At 43.2% G+C, this 16,235-nt stretch overlaps 1 protein-coding gene across 6 annotated transcripts in view; it reads left to right on the forward strand.

Moving 5' to 3' along the window:
- Positions 1 to 11,621, forward strand: part of zgc:174356 (uncharacterized protein LOC100137120 homolog) — a 146,686-nt gene extending 135,065 nt beyond the window's left edge. For all 6 annotated transcript variants that reach the window (XM_063054986.1, XM_063054989.1, XM_063054987.1 and 3 more), the window contains one exon: positions 11,219 to 11,621. In XM_063054986.1, the coding sequence (XP_062911056.1) occupies positions 11,219 to 11,291 (73 nt within the window). In that variant the 3' untranslated portion in view covers positions 11,292 to 11,621. The remainder of the gene's footprint in view (positions 1 to 11,218) is intronic.
- The last annotated feature ends 4,614 nt before the right edge of the window (positions 11,622 to 16,235 follow it).

The raw sequence follows: 16,235 nt of genomic DNA on the forward strand, positions 1-16,235 counted from the left end.
TAGCATGACACTTTACAGTACCAGTGAACCGGGTTCAATTCTCACTGCTGCCTGTAAGGGGTTTATGCGTTCTCCCCGTGACCGCGAGGGTTTCCTCCTGGTGCTGATTCCTCCCACAGTCCAAAGATGTATCGGTTGGTAGGTTAATTGGTCAATGTAAATTGTCCCATGATTAGGCCAGGGTTTAACTGCGGGTTGGGGAGTGTTCAAAGGACTGGAAGGGCCTACTGTGTGCTGTACCTCAATAAATGAATGAATATACTGTTCATACAGATCAATTCATTGATTTCTCCCGTGCTTTTAACACCATACGACCTGCTTCACTAGGGAGTAGCTCACAGAGATACAAGTGGATGCTCCACTAGTGTCCTCAACTACACACTACCTGTCCAGACGGCCACGGTATGTGAGACTGCAGAGCTGTGTATCAGATACTGTGGTTAGCAGCACAGGGGCACCTCAGGGGACTGTCCTGTTCCCCTCCCTGTTCACCGTCTACACCTCGGACTTCAGGTACAACTCGGAGTCCTGCCACCCGCAGAAGTTTTCAGACGATTGAGCAGTTGTGGGCTGCATCAGCCGGGGTGAAGAGGCTGAGTACAGAAGAGAGATGACCAACCTTGTTGAGTGGTGTGGGCTGAATCACCTGCAGCTCAACATCACTAAGCCTAAGGAGTTGGTGGTTGACCAGGAAGGTGAAAACACGCTACATTCTCATCTTAGCTGCTAAGCTTGTCAGGAAGGCTGGTTCTGTTCTGGGGGTGGAACTGGATTCCCTGGTGGTTGTGTCTGATGCAGAGGCTACGGAGCATTATGAACAGTCCCTCCCACCCCCTCCATGACATACTGGACAAACAGAGAAGCACCTTTAGTAACAGGCTGATTCCTCCAAGGTGCACCACTGAATGCCACAGGAGATCCTTGCTTCCTGTGCCTATAAGACTCTACAAATCCTCCTCCTCCTTAAGTATTTAAGTACATGGTTTCATTCCACATCTGTATTTTGCACTATTACTTTTTAGTGCACTTTTTGTATTCTTTTGCACCTCAATGCTTACATTTTGTATTTTGAAGTATATGTTTCTCACTGAGCAACCGTGCAACAATAACTTCCTTTGGGATAAATAAAGCTTTAGCTGATTTTATCTTATCTAATTATATTGAGGTAGAACAAGAAAAAAAAATGACAGAGTGCAGAATAAAGCAGAACAGTTTCGGAAAAAGTGCAGTGCAAATACACAATAAGGTGCAAGATTGTAATGAGGTAGACTGTGAGGGCAGGAGTCTGTTTTAATGTACTAGGGAACCTTTCATAACGTACTAAGGAACAGCAGGGTAGAAACTATCCTTGAGCCTGGTGGTATGTGCTTTCAGGCGTTAGTATCTTCTGCCCAGTGGGAGCAGGGAGAAGAGAGGATGTCCAGGGTGGATGAGGTCTTTGATTATGCTGGCTGCTTCTTTACTGAGGCAGCGAGAAGTACAGAAAGAGTTCATGGATGGGAGATCTTTTTTCTGTGATGTGCTGAGCTGTGTCCACAACTCTCTGCAGTTTCTTGTGGTTGTCATACCAAGGCGTGATGCATCCGGATAGTGTACTTTCTACAGTGCATAGATAATGATTGATAAGGGTCGACAGGGACATGTCAAATTTCTTTAGCCTCCTGAGGAAAATAAAAGTCCAACAATAATATATAACAGGAGTCTCATGATTTAAGGTCTGCATTTTTTTATAATCAAAGTTTTATTACTGTTACACAGTGTAATTTAGTACCTGGATATTGGATTGAAAGCGTTCTTAGCATTGAATTATTGAAAAATAATGAAATAGAAGGAGGGCTTTTAGTTCATTATGTTTATTCTGGTCGAAAAGGAGCTATCTAGCCTGATTCTACCTTCCAATTAAGGTCATTAGTACCACAGATCATGGCTCTTTGAGTGCACATACAAGAACAGTTTAAATGTGAGAGTTTCTACGTCTACCACTATTTTACAGTCAATTTCAGATGTTTAACATGCTCTGGGTGAAATTATTGTTTTCTCTTTTCCTTCTGCTTGGTACTTGGTTCTGCCAAGGGAAATAGGTCTTTCCTATTTACTCCCTCTAGGCCTCTCATAATGTTATACAAATCACTGAAGTCACCCCTCAGTGTCCGCACTTCCAAACAAAACAACCCCAGTTTATAGCTAAAAAATTTCAGTCCTCATAAATCTCACCTGTACACTCTCTGGTACAATCACATCACTCCTGTAGTTTGGTAACCAGAGGTGTACACAATAGTCCAATTGTGATCTCACCAGCAATACAAATAGTACATAAAAGCAATGTACTCTAGGGTAGAGTGTGTTAGTGGTCCATTCTGAGTGAATACAAGCTCAAAGGGAAAATATACCAGGTACTTCTAGCCAATAGTGCCTAAGCTGGTTCTGATGATTGTCTTGCGTCAAACACAAATGTGCTGATGTCATCATGTACACTGCAACTCTGTGACATCATTATTATATGCTGTGTTGTATGACGGGGGCGATCATGATCTCATGAGCATGATCGTTGTTGGCAATTTTTTCTACAGAAGTGCTTTGCCATATTGCGTTCTTCTGGGCAGTGTCTTTCCAAGATGGGTGACCCCAGCCATTATCAATACTCTTTAGAGATTGTCTGCCTGGCGGCAGTGGTCGCATAATCAGGATTTGTAATATGCACCAGCTGCTCATATCTGCTCCCGTGGCTTCAGGTGACCCTGATTGTTGGGGGTGGTGGTGGTGGGCTAAGCATGGTGCTACACCTTGCCCAAGGGTGATCTGCAGGCTAACGGAGACACCTCCTTTGGTAGAGAAGTATCTCCACCCCGCCAGCTGACTATCTTTTGACCTTGTGACTTTCTAAGTATTTTGAAGCTTTAAGGTTTGCCATCAAGCAAGGAACAAATTCCACACAAGATTGCCAAAGTTACATAAATGAAAGGGTCCTCAATGTCACGTGGAGACACTAGACTGTAGATGCTGGAATGTGGAGCAAGAATCAAGATTCTGAAGGAACTCGGCAAGTCAGGCAGCATCAGGTTGAGACTCTCCTTCAGAAATGACCCAAAGTGTCAACTGTTGGTTTCCCTTCGCAGATGCTGTCTAATTCTCTTGAGTTTCTCCAGCATCTGGTTTGTTGGTCAATGTGATGTTGATGTTTTGCACACAACCATTATATTCACTGCTTGATCTTTGTGCTGAGGCATCTCTGTGTGACTCCTTGATGCACTCCTCAGTGTGAGGTGCTGTTATGTCTACCAATCGAGTAGCCTGAACCTCAGAGAGGAGGGTGGCCATCCTTTGGCACAGGATGTAAATCATGGCAGAGGGGAGAATCACACACACTGGAAATCACTGTCTACCCGTGTTTGAGGGGAAGGTCCCACATATTTCAGATCACCATTCCACCCCCACCCCCAAGTCTCTCCTTGCCACCGTGGCAAGTTTCCTGCAGCTGGTCTGCAGCTGCCATGGAGGGAGATCATTCAATCTCCGTCCATATACCAATTGACCAGGATAATAGGGATATGGCAGCTGTGATCTCTAAATGCCAAATTTCAAAGTAAATTATTATCAAAATATCTATATACAACACTGAGATACATTTCTTGCAGGCATTCACAGTAGAACAAAGAAATACAATGGAATCATTGAAAAACTACACACAAACTGAGACTGACAAACGACCTGTGTACAAAAGAAGCTATACAAATACAAAAATAAATAATATTGACAACATGAGTTGTAAGGTGTCCTTGAAAGTGAGTCTATAGGTTGTAGAAGTTGAGGTGAGTGAAGTTATATAGGAGCCTGATAGTTTGAGGGTAATAACTGTATCTGAACCTAGTGGTGGGGTCTTAAGACTTCTGTACTCCTTCCCGATGATAGTAGCACGAGGAGAGCATGACCTGGTTGATGAGGGTCTTTGATGCTACTTTCTTGTAGCAGTGCTCCTTGTAGATGTACTCAATGGTGGGGAGAATTTTGTCTGTAATTGACTAGGCTGTTCACCATTTTTGTAGGGTTTTTCATTCTTGGGCATTGGAATTTCTCATACCAGGCCACAATGCAACCAGTCAGGATACTCTCCACTGTGCACTAATAGAAGTTTGTTAAAGTTTTAGATAGCTTGCCAAATCTGCACCAACTTCTAAAAAAGTAGAGGTGCTGCCATGCCTGCTTTGTGATGGATGTTTTGATGTCATCAGGAACTGCACAGAGTCAAATCTTAAGACTCAATTATGGCTGATAACCAGCCCCAGCAAGCTTTAACTGTGGTCTTCCCCAAATTTCACCATTTTTCTATGTGGGTTACCCAAAGTGCCAGGCTCAGCACCCATGAAACTGGGCAGGAAAGGGTTGCACACCCATATCTAGCTTGCTTCCCTCTATTCCTTCTCACACTTGTAATGATAGGGCTGGACAACATGATGGAAGGGAACATCAGGAAAGACATAGCCATTAGCAATATGCTTCTTCAGCATTGTCTGTGTATTTTAACTTGATTCTTGCACACTGGCAGGCTCATTAACTTTTGCAAGTCACTACTTGCAATGATCCCTGACATTCCATATTTAAATATAAATATTCAGCAGAATTGAAGAGAGTAGAATGAGTTTCTGAGTTACCTCTCCTTCTCTTCCTCACTTGCCACTGTGAAGGTCATTCCAGAGGCGCCTACAAATGCTCGGCTGAAAGGCAAGTGGCTGTGCTCTGCAGGGACTGAGATGATGAAGGTGCCTGAGTAACAGAGCTAGGGATCTAGGATTCCACCTGTCACACTGAATCCTCAGTCTGAACCCTCCGATATTTGTCTCCCTCCAACTCCACCAGCAAAACCCCAGCCCTATGCAGACCCCGATCTCTCACCCACCCACTTAGCCCCTGGGTGGGCTCTGATCTCTGGCCCCTCATAATCTCCTCTGCCCCAACCCCAATTCCTGAGCCCCAACCTGTAAAGTGTTGCACTAATCTACGCAAGTGCTGTGCAAGTCAAGTCCATCGCTTTTATTGTCATTTCAACCATAACTGCTGGTACAGTACACAGTAAAAACGAAACAACGTTCCTCCAGGACCATGGTGCTACATGAAACAACACAAAAACTACACTAGACTACCTGAAACAATATAAAACTGCATTAGACTTTAGACCTACACGGGACTACATAAAGTGCACAAAACAGTGCAAGACAGCACAATAATTAATAAACAAGACAATTGGCACGATAAAGGACAAATTACAATATAATAATACAAGATGTAAATGTAAACAACGTAAACAATATTTTAGCAGGAATTGAGAAAGAAATGAGCTAAAATTGCAAAATGCATACTATATACAACCTTGAGATTTGTCTCTTTACAGACAGCCACAAAACAAAAAAAAAGAAAGCATTAAAAAACCCCACACAACAAAGACTGTCAAACACCTAATATGTGATAAAAAAGAACAAATTCTGTAAATAATAAAAGAAAGTAAACAAATAGCACGCAGAACATGAACCAGAGAGTCTGCGGCTGTGAGTCCACAGCCAAGGAACCAGTTCAGTGCTGCAGCCCGTCCAGAATCCCTGATGGGTGCAGGCCACAGCTGCAGAGTCGGTTCAGCACTGAGTCGAGTAAACCTCATGGAGTCCTTCCACCCTCGGCCTTGACGCCTTGATCTTTTTAATCTGGTTTAAGGCTTAAATCCATCAAATATTGATTTGTTTTTTGCTCTGGGGCCTGGGCCCCGTCGCTTTGTTCCGGCCCCACATCCATCCCGGCATGGCCGTACCCGCATTCTTTAGAGTCCAGTTTTGCCAAATCCTTCAGGATACCACAAAAATGGCAAGTTGTAAAGCTGATAGAAAAGCATGACTCACGAAGGAAAATTACCCGCTGTGGACTGCAGTGATCATAGTCCAGGAAATGAAATAGTACCTTTGTTTGCTGCCTGCAGAGCGTCGCTGTGTCTTGCCAGCGCCATCTTATCATGTCCTCAAATTGCTAATATAAATACAGTTTCCTGTTGCTGCTTCAGTTGGGTTTCCTCCAGGAGCTAAGACTTCTTCCTCCAATCCAAAGGTTTACGAGTTAGTAGGTTAGTCGGTCACATGAGTATAATTGTGTAGTCTGGGCTTGTTAGGCTGGAAAGATGTGTTACCCCTGCTATATCTCTAAATAAATAAAAAATATTATAAATAACTGGGTTACTTCAGCTCTCAGGGCTGGGGACAGTGACTGCAGAATTATCTACCCTTTACCCATAAGACCATATGACAAAGGGCCATTCAGCCCACTGAGTCCGTTCTGTCATTCCATCAAGGCTGTTTTATTTTCCCTTTCAACCACGTTCTCCGCCCTTCTCTTTTTAAACTGATCAAAAGCCTATCAAATCTCAGCTTTAAATACACCCACTGATTTGGCCTCCACAGCCATCTGTGGCAATGAATTCCACAGATTCACCATCCTTTGGCTAAAGAAATTCCTCCTCATTTCTGTTCTAAAGGGACGTCCCTGTATTCTGAGTGCCCACTTTCCCTAGTCTCCCCCATGATAGGAATCAATCTCTCTATGTCCTCTTTATCTTAGCCAAGATTTGAATAGTAATCTTCCTCTCATGCATTGGCTGGCATACTGACCCAGTTATTGACCTGTGCCTCAGCCGCACGATTAACTCCTCTTTTCCAAAAGCTCACTGCCGCCATAGTGCGGGGTCAGAGGTCGTGATCCTCTGCAGGCAGGAGTGAAAGGTGGGCTGCAGATGGAGCCGGAAAATGGCCTGGCTCTGAAACGCAACTAGCCTCCAATGGCACAGCTGGATGGTCCGCATGTACAAGGTCCACAAAATAGTGCAGCAAGTTGATGCTTTGTGATGGTAAACCTCGTGATGGTGAATAACGGGCGTGAATTAGAACATAGAACAGTACAGCACAGTGCACGTCCTTTGGCCCACAGTGTTAATGAATTAGGTTTGAAAATAACGCGTCTGTGACAGCACTTGTCATTATTCACATGTAAATGCCAGAGCAGCTGCAGATGTGAAGTGAAATGCCCAGAGGTTGCACTCTGAGTTGCATAGCTCTGCTACTTTCTTCACAAAAGCGACATCTTTGCCTTATCCCTGACTGCTGTGAAGTTGATACATTTGTGCAGTAGATGATAACTAAAGGTGCTGAAAATATTCAGTTCAGTAATTGGTGCAAGTAGCTTCGGTACCAAGTGAAAATTATTAATTACTGCCAATCAGTATGGTTGGCTATGAATCTTAATTACTCGGCTGCATTCTTTCAGATTTCTATTTTAAGGAGGATATGAAAATAAGGCCATAAGATATAGGTGCAGAAGTAAGCCATCGACCCTGCTTCACCTTTATATCATGGCTGATTTTTTAAATCCCGTTCTCACCCTGTTTCTCCCTTAACCCCATTACTAATCAAGAACTTCTCAACTTCCGCTTTAAATACACCCAATGACCTGACCTTTACAGCCACGTATGGCAAGCAATTCCACAGATTCACCAGCCTCTGGCTAAAGAAATTCTTCCTCATCTTGGTTCTAAATGGACGTCCCCTCCATTCTGAGCTTGTGCCCTCTGGTCCAAGACTCCCCATTATAGGAAACATCTTCTCCACATCCTAGTTTTAAAAAGACATCTCTATTCTGAAGCTGTGCCTCAGATTCTAATTTTGCAATTCATATGATATTTAGATTGAAAAGCTGTATTTTATTTATCTGTCTTTTTTTGCTCAGTCACAGAGTTATAGTCTCTTTTTTTAATTCTGCTCTTCTTTCTCCTCTTCATGCCTCTTTTGACATAAAATTCACAGCCTTTAATTCTCGCTGCTTACCACCAATCCTTCAGTGCCTTTGGTTGAAGAAATAAATTGTTGATTTGGCTCTCAGATTCATTGTTCACATTTTAAGCAACTTTTGGGAAGAAAAGTATTTTGTAGCTGAAGACTACAGGGGCTGATCTAATTAACAGCAGAAATCCCAACATGGAGTTCTGACTAATTGTAACTCTGAACCTTTCATCTCACCCAGCATCTGAAATGTAATGTGGAGACATTTCAGAAAGAGTAACATCCAAGTGTTGAATGGTGAGGCGAAGTTTATAACATGGGCAGAAGATGCTGGGAATACTTTACTTTATTGTCGCCAAACAATTGATACTAGAGTGCACAAACATCACAGCAATATTTGATTCTGCACTTCGCGCTCCCTGGATTACAAATCGATAGTAAATATTAAAAATTTAAATTATAAATCATAAATAGAAAATAGAAAATGGGAAGTAAGGTAGTGCAAAAAAAAATGAGAGGCAGGTCCAGGTATTTGAAGGGTACGGCCCAGATCCGGGTCAGGATCCGTTCAGCAGTCTTATCACAGTTGGAAAGAAGCTGTTCCCAAATCTGGCCGTACAAGTCTTCAAGCTCCTGAGCCTTCTCCCTGAGGGAAGAGGAATGAAAGGTGTGTTGGCTGGGTGGGTCGTGTCCTTGATTATCCTGGCAGCACTGCTCCGACAGCGTGCGGTGTAAAGTGAGTCCAAGGACGGAAGATGGGTTTGTGTGATGTGCTGGGCTGTGTTCATGATCTTCTGCAGCTTCTTTCGGTCTTGGACAGGACAACTTCCATACCAGGTTGTGATGCACCCTAGAAGAATGCTTTCTACGGTGCATCTATAAAAATTAGTGAGGGTTTTAGGGGACAGGCCAAATTTCTTTAGCTTTCTCAGGAAGTAAGGGCGCTGGTGGGCCTTCTTGGCAGTGAACTCTGCTTGGTTGGACCAAGTCAGGTCATTTGTGACATTGATCCGAGGAACTTAGAGCTTTTGATCTGTTCCACTTGCGCACCACCGATGTAAATTGGATCCTGCAGTCCACCACTCCTTCTGAAGTCAACAACCAATTCCTTCATCTTGCTGACATTGAGGGATAGGTTATTGTCTTCGCACCATGCCACCAGGTTCTTAATTTCCTCTCTGTACTCAAACTCATCATTACCTGAGATACGCTAAGCAGGTCAGAGGGCTATTAATGTCACAGGTACTGAGGTACTGTGGAAAATCTTCGTTTCGCATGTCAGCATGCAGATCATTTCATCACATCAGTACATTGAGCTAGTAGAAGAGAAAAGCAATAACAGCACGAAGAATTAATCGTCACAGGTATGGAGAAGATACCGTGTAAGCAGACAATGAAATGCAAGGCCACGATGAGGCAGATAGTGAGGTCAGGATCTTAGGGCAGCGTGCACAGCTGCACAGGTTGACTGGGTGGTAAAGAAGGCATATGGCATGCCTTTAGTGGAGGCATTGAATTCAAGAAGCAGAAAGTTATGTTGCAGCTTTTTGAAACTCTGATTCGGCCTCATCTTCAATATTGCATTCAGTTCTGGTCACTCCACAATAAGGAAAGGCTGCTGAAGAAGTTTACCAGATGCTGTCCGGAGTACAGAGCATTATAATGAGGAGTTGGACAAACTTGATGTGTTTTCTCTGGAGTTATGGAGACTGAGGACAGACCTAATAGAAATCTGTAAGATTATGAGAGGTTTGGACAGAGTGAACAGTTGGTACTTTTTTTCCCATGGTTGAAATATCTAACAGAGTAATAGAGTCATAGAACACAACAGCAGAGAAACAGGCCCTTCAGCCCATCTAGTTCATGCCAATCTATTATGCTGCCTAGTCCCATTGACATACAAAGCACTCATCACTCCTCCCATCCATGTACCTATTCCATTTCCTCTTAAATGTTGAAAGCAACAATGCATCCACCATTTTCGCTAGCAGTTGTTCCACCATTCTCTGAGTGAAGAAGTTCCCCCACGTGTTCCCCTTAAAGACGTGACCTTTCACCCTTCATCCATGACCTCTAGTTCTAGTCTCTCCAGGTGGAACTTGATGGGGCAAGTGTGCTGGAAAGGGAGTTGCTTACTAGGTTCATGCACACTGTTTATGCTTGGCCTCTGCTGACGGGGCTGAAAGTGCTCTCTCCCTATCTGGACGCTTCTGTGCAGTTTTCTGCAGTCATGGTCCTAGCGAACCCAGGAGTCACTGAAGGTGCTACATCATCTTTCAAGGAGGTTTTGAGGAGTTTTTCACTCCCTTTTTGGTGTGATCAAGCTCACTGCAGAATGTTTGAATTACTGAGATTGCAGTGGACAGCCACATGCCTGTTAATGGCCTGACCCTTCTGGTAAGATGGCAGCATGCTCGGATGTAGTGGTCACTCTGGGGCCAACCAAAGTTGTTTTGGTCTTTTTTTAGCATCTTTTTTTTTTATGATTGCTAGACATTGCTGGACATTAAGTACTTCAGGTACTGCAGGCCTGCCCCCATCAGCAGTTGCTGAAGGAGCTGGATCTGGTGCGGACTATGTTGTTGCCCGTACACAGACCTTAGAGTCGGTGCATAAAGTTGTTGTGCAGTCTAACAGCCAGTGATTGTCTTGGACACTTTTCTTGTGGTTGCAAGACTGTGCAAGTGGTAAAAACACAGAATATAAAACACAAAATCAAAAGGCATCTTTCAGTTCTGCTGCTTAAGATTAGACATCTGTTTTTAAGCACCTGTGTCGTCTCCCAGGTGACAGAACAAAATGTGCAGGATAGCAGGCATCTTTGATCGTACCACTTGCGCACGTGGGGGGGGGGTGGCGCGGTTTGATGTTTCCCTTTGACAGATTGGTTCCATTGTTCTTCTTTGTTTCCTGGCTGTCCGTGGGGAAGAGTAATCTCAGGGTTGTAAACTGCACACATACTTTGATAATAAATATAATTTGAATCTGCTTCCCCACTCCTATCCGACTTCTGAATCACTGACCTCTCTCCTACCCCTTCACTGGTGATGCTGCCACATTCTTGTACTCCTAACTTTACCTCGTTCTTGTCATTTCAGCATTTCTTTTTGCATGATTTCATATTGCACTGTAATTTTAGTCCAAGATCTTGATTTTGAACCTTGTATCTATTCTCTTTTGTGCACAATATTGTATTTAGTGTTACATTTTCTATTACCATATATACTGTTTGATCTGTGAGCTTCAGAAGAACAGGGAATTTCACGGCACCCTAATGCTTAATAAATTAATCTAAAGTGAAATAATGCCGATAAAAACATGTTTTAATCATCAAAGGAGACCCAATGAGAGTATTCTCCAACTTTCTGTGGATCGCCCTCTAACAAACTTTCTTTGCCTTTGCGTTCCAGATGGCTTAGTGAAATACCAACTTCGCATCATCCCTTGATTGACGCTGAGAATCGCAATACTACAGAAGAATGAAGAAGGTCTCGAAAACTATTCGGGTACTTGGAGTCCGTGACGAGAACAGCGGTCCTTTTGCTGGTCTTGGTGAAGTGGAATCTATCACCACAGGAGAGGACATTTGGCCTTTTGTGCCTGTACTTACAGCTTTCATCTAAATGTCACGGGCTAACAGCAATGATATACTTCCAGAAAATGTTGCGATTTCTATTTGTTGATTCATTTCAGAGGTTTGGTGCCATTACTGTTTGGGTAACCGATATCTGCCTTCAGGTCATTGTGTATGCCAGTCAAATTTTAATTAAAAATATTAAGTAATTGTATTGAAAATATGATAGTTACTTTGTATAAAATTCAAGATTCAAAATTGTTTGTTGTCATTCTTCAGTAGATGAGTGTAAAGGAGAACAAAATGATTGTTACTCCCAATCCGATGCAGCATAAAACAACACAATAAGCATCAAGAACACAATAAAAAATCAAAAAAAACACTATAAATATAAATAGAATAGCAATACTATAAAACACAAAGTACAAGTCACTGTTATATACAAAGACTGATTGTACGTACATGAAGTGACATTAGTTGATGTGTATGTCATAGTGGTGGGTTAGGTTAATGGGTGGGGGTGTTGATCAGTCTGACATAATTGCAGCAATCTTATAGTGCAGTTAAATTACAAATTGCTTTCAAAAATTGACCAATTAATTGGCACTACTACAAACATGACGTGCTGGAGAAGGAAGTGAAATGCTGGTGTGTAATTCAGGAAAAATAAATGATCTTGGAAAGCTGGCATTCCAAAATAAGGCAATTGCACTAGTCAGTAAGCCAAAATTAATAAATAACAGTGCACCAGCAATTTAGTCTTGCTATGTGAAGTCAGAATTATGAGAAACTGATCATTGCTGACATCTGCGGCAGTGAAAATCGTGCCATTGTTTAAAAAAGTGGGTAACTATAGGCCAGTTAGCTTAATGTCTGTAGTAGAAAAATATGTGAAGTCATTATTAAGGAAGAAGTAGAGAGGGAGACATCTGGATAGAAGTTGTTCCATGAGGCAGACACAGCATGGATTCATGAAGGACGCATCCTGTCGGGCAAACTTATTGGAATTCTTTGAGGATATAATGAGCACAGTGCATGGTAGGGAACAGTTAGATGTTGTACTCCAAACACAAACAAGAGAAAATCTGCAGGCGCCGGAAATCCGAGCAACACACACAAAATGCTGGAGGAATTCAGCAGGCCAGACAGCATCAGTGGAAAAGTGTATCGTTGACGTTTTGGCCTGAAACATCGATTGTTTATTCATTTCCATAGATGCTTCCTGGCTTGCTGAGTTCCTTCAGCGTTTTCTGTGTGTTGCTTAGATGTCTTATATTTGGATTTTCCGGAAACAGTGTGGAAGGTGCCACATAAAAGCAAAGGGTTCATGGAATTGGGTGGGTAATGGATAGAGCATTGTTTAACCAATGGAAGGCACGGGGTTGAGTTAACTAGGTGTGTCTCTGGTTGATATTTGGTGGTGAGCAGAGTATTGCAGGAATTGGTGCTGGGCCTGCAACTGTTCACGATATACATGAATGACTTGGAAGTGGGGACGAAGTGTGGTGTATCTAAGTTGCTGATGACATTAAATTGATTAGCGAAACAAATTGTGCAGAGGATATGTAAAGTCTACAGAAATATATAGATAGGTTAATTGATTGGGCAAGTGTCATGTTGTTAAATGTGAGGTCGTCAGTAAATAGGAGGAGGAGGAGAAGATGGTGGCGCGACGCAGCGCGCGCGGCCTCTCCGGTAATGATATCTGTTATCTGTCAAGTAGGATGCCGTGCACAATTCTTATTTGATGGAGGCAGACGTGAGAGCACAGAGGAACATCTGGTGAAACTTCTGAAATGCTTGTTTCGCTGCCGCTGCTACTGTGTGATCCGAAATCTCCGGAGGGGAAGGCCCGGAATCCTTGGCTTTGCTTGTTGCTCGATGGCTGGGGTGTAGTTGAAGCGCTTGGCAGAGATAGTGCTCAGTGCTTGGTGTCGGGAGACTGGTTGGAGGCTCAAAGTTCTCGGATGGACTCAGAGTCGGACTGAGGTCGGGTGCTTCCAGGGTGCTGCATCGGCAAGTTTGCGGCGCTGGAAGCTCATGGCAGGGAGAGTTTATCCCTTCAACCGTCTGCGTGAGATGATGGGACTTTCAAGGGAGTTTGAGACTTTTTTTACCGTGCCCATGGTCTGCTCTTATCAAATTACGGTATTGCTTTGCACAGTTGTAACTATATGTTACAATTATGTGGTTTTTGTCAGTTTTAGTCTTGGTCTGTCTTGTGTTTCTGTGATATCATACTGGAGGAGCATTACATCATTTTTTAATGCATGCATTTCTAAATGACAATAAACGAGGACTGAGTGTCCTCATAATCTAATCTACTCCACTTTAGAAGGAAAACTGGAAGTCACTTTGTTATTGAAAGATTGCAGCATGCTGTTGTGCAGAGGAATTTGGTAATGCTTACATAGAATTATGAACGGGATAGGTAAGATAGAGGAAGGAACATAGTTTCCACTGGTAGGTGAGTATAAACCTGGGGCATAACCTAGGGATGCAGATTTAGGTTGGAGATAAGGAGAAACTGCTTTCCTCAGGGGGTTATGAACCCGTAGAATTCTCTGCCCAGGGAAGAAATAGCGATGAGCTCATTAAGTATACTTAAGCCCACAATTAGATAGAATCTTGTGTTACAAGGGAATTAAAGGTTATGGGGAAAAGGTAAGTAGGTGGAGTCCAAGTCCAGACGTGTCATGACCTTATTGAACGGTAGAGCAGATTGATGAGCCAAATGGACTTCCCCTGCTCCTATTTCTTACGTTCTTATATCCTGGACTGATAAAGCAGGATATTCCATTGTGTCCAATCAGCCGTTGTCACCAACACTGAGTCATAGAGTCTTTGGAAAGTACAGCACGGAAACAGGACCTTCAGCCCTTCTAGTCCATGCTGAACCATTTAAACTGCCTACTCCCATCGACCTGCACCAGGATCACAACCCTCCATACCCCTACATCCACGTACCTATCTAAACTTCTCTTTATTGTGAAACCAAGCTTGCATGCATCACTTGGGCTGGCAGCTTGTTCCACACTCTCACGACTCTTTGAGTGAAAACCCTTCCCCTAATGTTCCTCTTATTATTTTCACCTTTCGCCCTTATCCCATGACTTCTAGTTGTAGTCCCAACCAACCTCAGTGGAAGAAGCTTGCTTGCATTTACCTGCAAGACCACTCGCCCTTCTCAAGAGCTGCAAATAGATTACCCTTCTAACGATATTATTTCACCGTGTTCTTGCCCCAAGGGCCTGATTTCACCAGTCTCAGTACTTTTCTTTAACATTTTGGCCAACATTCTCTTGCCAACATTATTGATTCTTCTCAAGCCTTCCACTGCTTTAGCAGACTCCAGGGTTCCTTGGTCAATATTTCTTTTGCCTTGACAACAAACCTGACTTGACAGTTTTGCTGCATGTGGGAACTGTGGTATTAGTTATGCAGTCTATGTGTGCAACATTTTGTTCTCACCTTCACATCTTTTTCTAAAATACTGATAAAGTTTTGACCGCTTTGTTGAGCACCTCCACTTCACCTGTCAAAAGCACAATTACCCAGTGGCCAACCATTTTAATTCCTATCCCCATTCCCATTTTGTCATGTGGGCCCATGACCTCTGCATTTGCAATGATGAGGCCACTCTTAGGATGGAAAAGCAACACTCCATATTCCATCTAGGTAACCTCCAAACTGATGGCTTGCACATCGATTTCCCCTTCCGGTATTTCTTTCCTCTTCCCTCCCCCTTCCCTCTTCCTCTACTCTCCACTCTTGCCTCTTAACTATCACCTCCCCCTCCTTTTCCCTTTCTTCCATGGCCCACTCTCTTCTCCTATCAGATTCTTTCTTTTCCAGCCTTCCACCTTACCCACCCACCTGGCTTTACCTATCTCCTTATGGCTTTTAAAAAACGCAAACAACAGGAATTCTGCAGATGCTGGAAATTCAAGCAACACACATCAAAGTGGCCACATATCCACGGCCTCCTCTACTGTAAAGATGAAGCCACACTCAGGTTGGAGGAACAACACCTTATATTCCGTCTGGGTAGTCTCCAACCTGATGGCATGAACATCGACTTCTCTAACTTCCGCTAATGCCCCACCTCCCCCTCGTACCCCATCCATTATTTATTTTTATACACACATTCTTTCTCTCACTCTCCTTTTTCTCCCTCTGTCCCTCTGACTATACCCCCCCCCACTTATCTTTCTCCCTAGGCCTCCTGTCCCATGATCCTCTCGTATCCCCTTTTGCCTATCACCTGTCCAGCTCTTGGCTCCATCCCTCCCCCTCCTGTCTTCTCCTATCATTTTGGATCTCTCCCTCCCCCTCCCACTTTCAAATCTCTTACTAACTCTTCCTTCAGTTAGTCCTGACGAAGGGTCTCGGCCTGAAACGTCGACTGTACCTCTTCCTAGAGATGCTGCCTGGCCTGCTGCGTTCACCAGCAACTTTGATGTGTGTTGCTCCTTATGGCTTGTTCTCCTTCCCACCCTTCCCCCCCCCACACCTTTTTATTCTGACATCTTCTCTCTCTCTTTACAGTCCTGATGAAAAGACTTGGCCTGAAATATTGACTGTTTATTCCATTTCATTGATGCTACCTGTCCTGCTGAACTCCTCCAGCGTTTTGTGTGTGTTACTCTGGATTTTCAGCATCTGCAGAATCTCTTGTATTTATGATAAAATTTCATTTCTGATATGGATCAGAACTTGATCTGCGAAGATTCAATATGCCAGTAAGCTAATTTATATGAGAAAATTGTAATATGTTACATGAGTTTTAAATATTTCAAGCTAAGATCTCAAACTGAAGATGTAAACCCAATTTGCATTCCATGTCACTCCAA

Source organism: Mobula hypostoma, chromosome 8 (genome assembly GCF_963921235.1).
Source record: "Mobula hypostoma chromosome 8, sMobHyp1.1, whole genome shotgun sequence".
NCBI lineage: Eukaryota > Metazoa > Chordata > Chondrichthyes > Myliobatiformes > Myliobatidae > Mobula > Mobula hypostoma.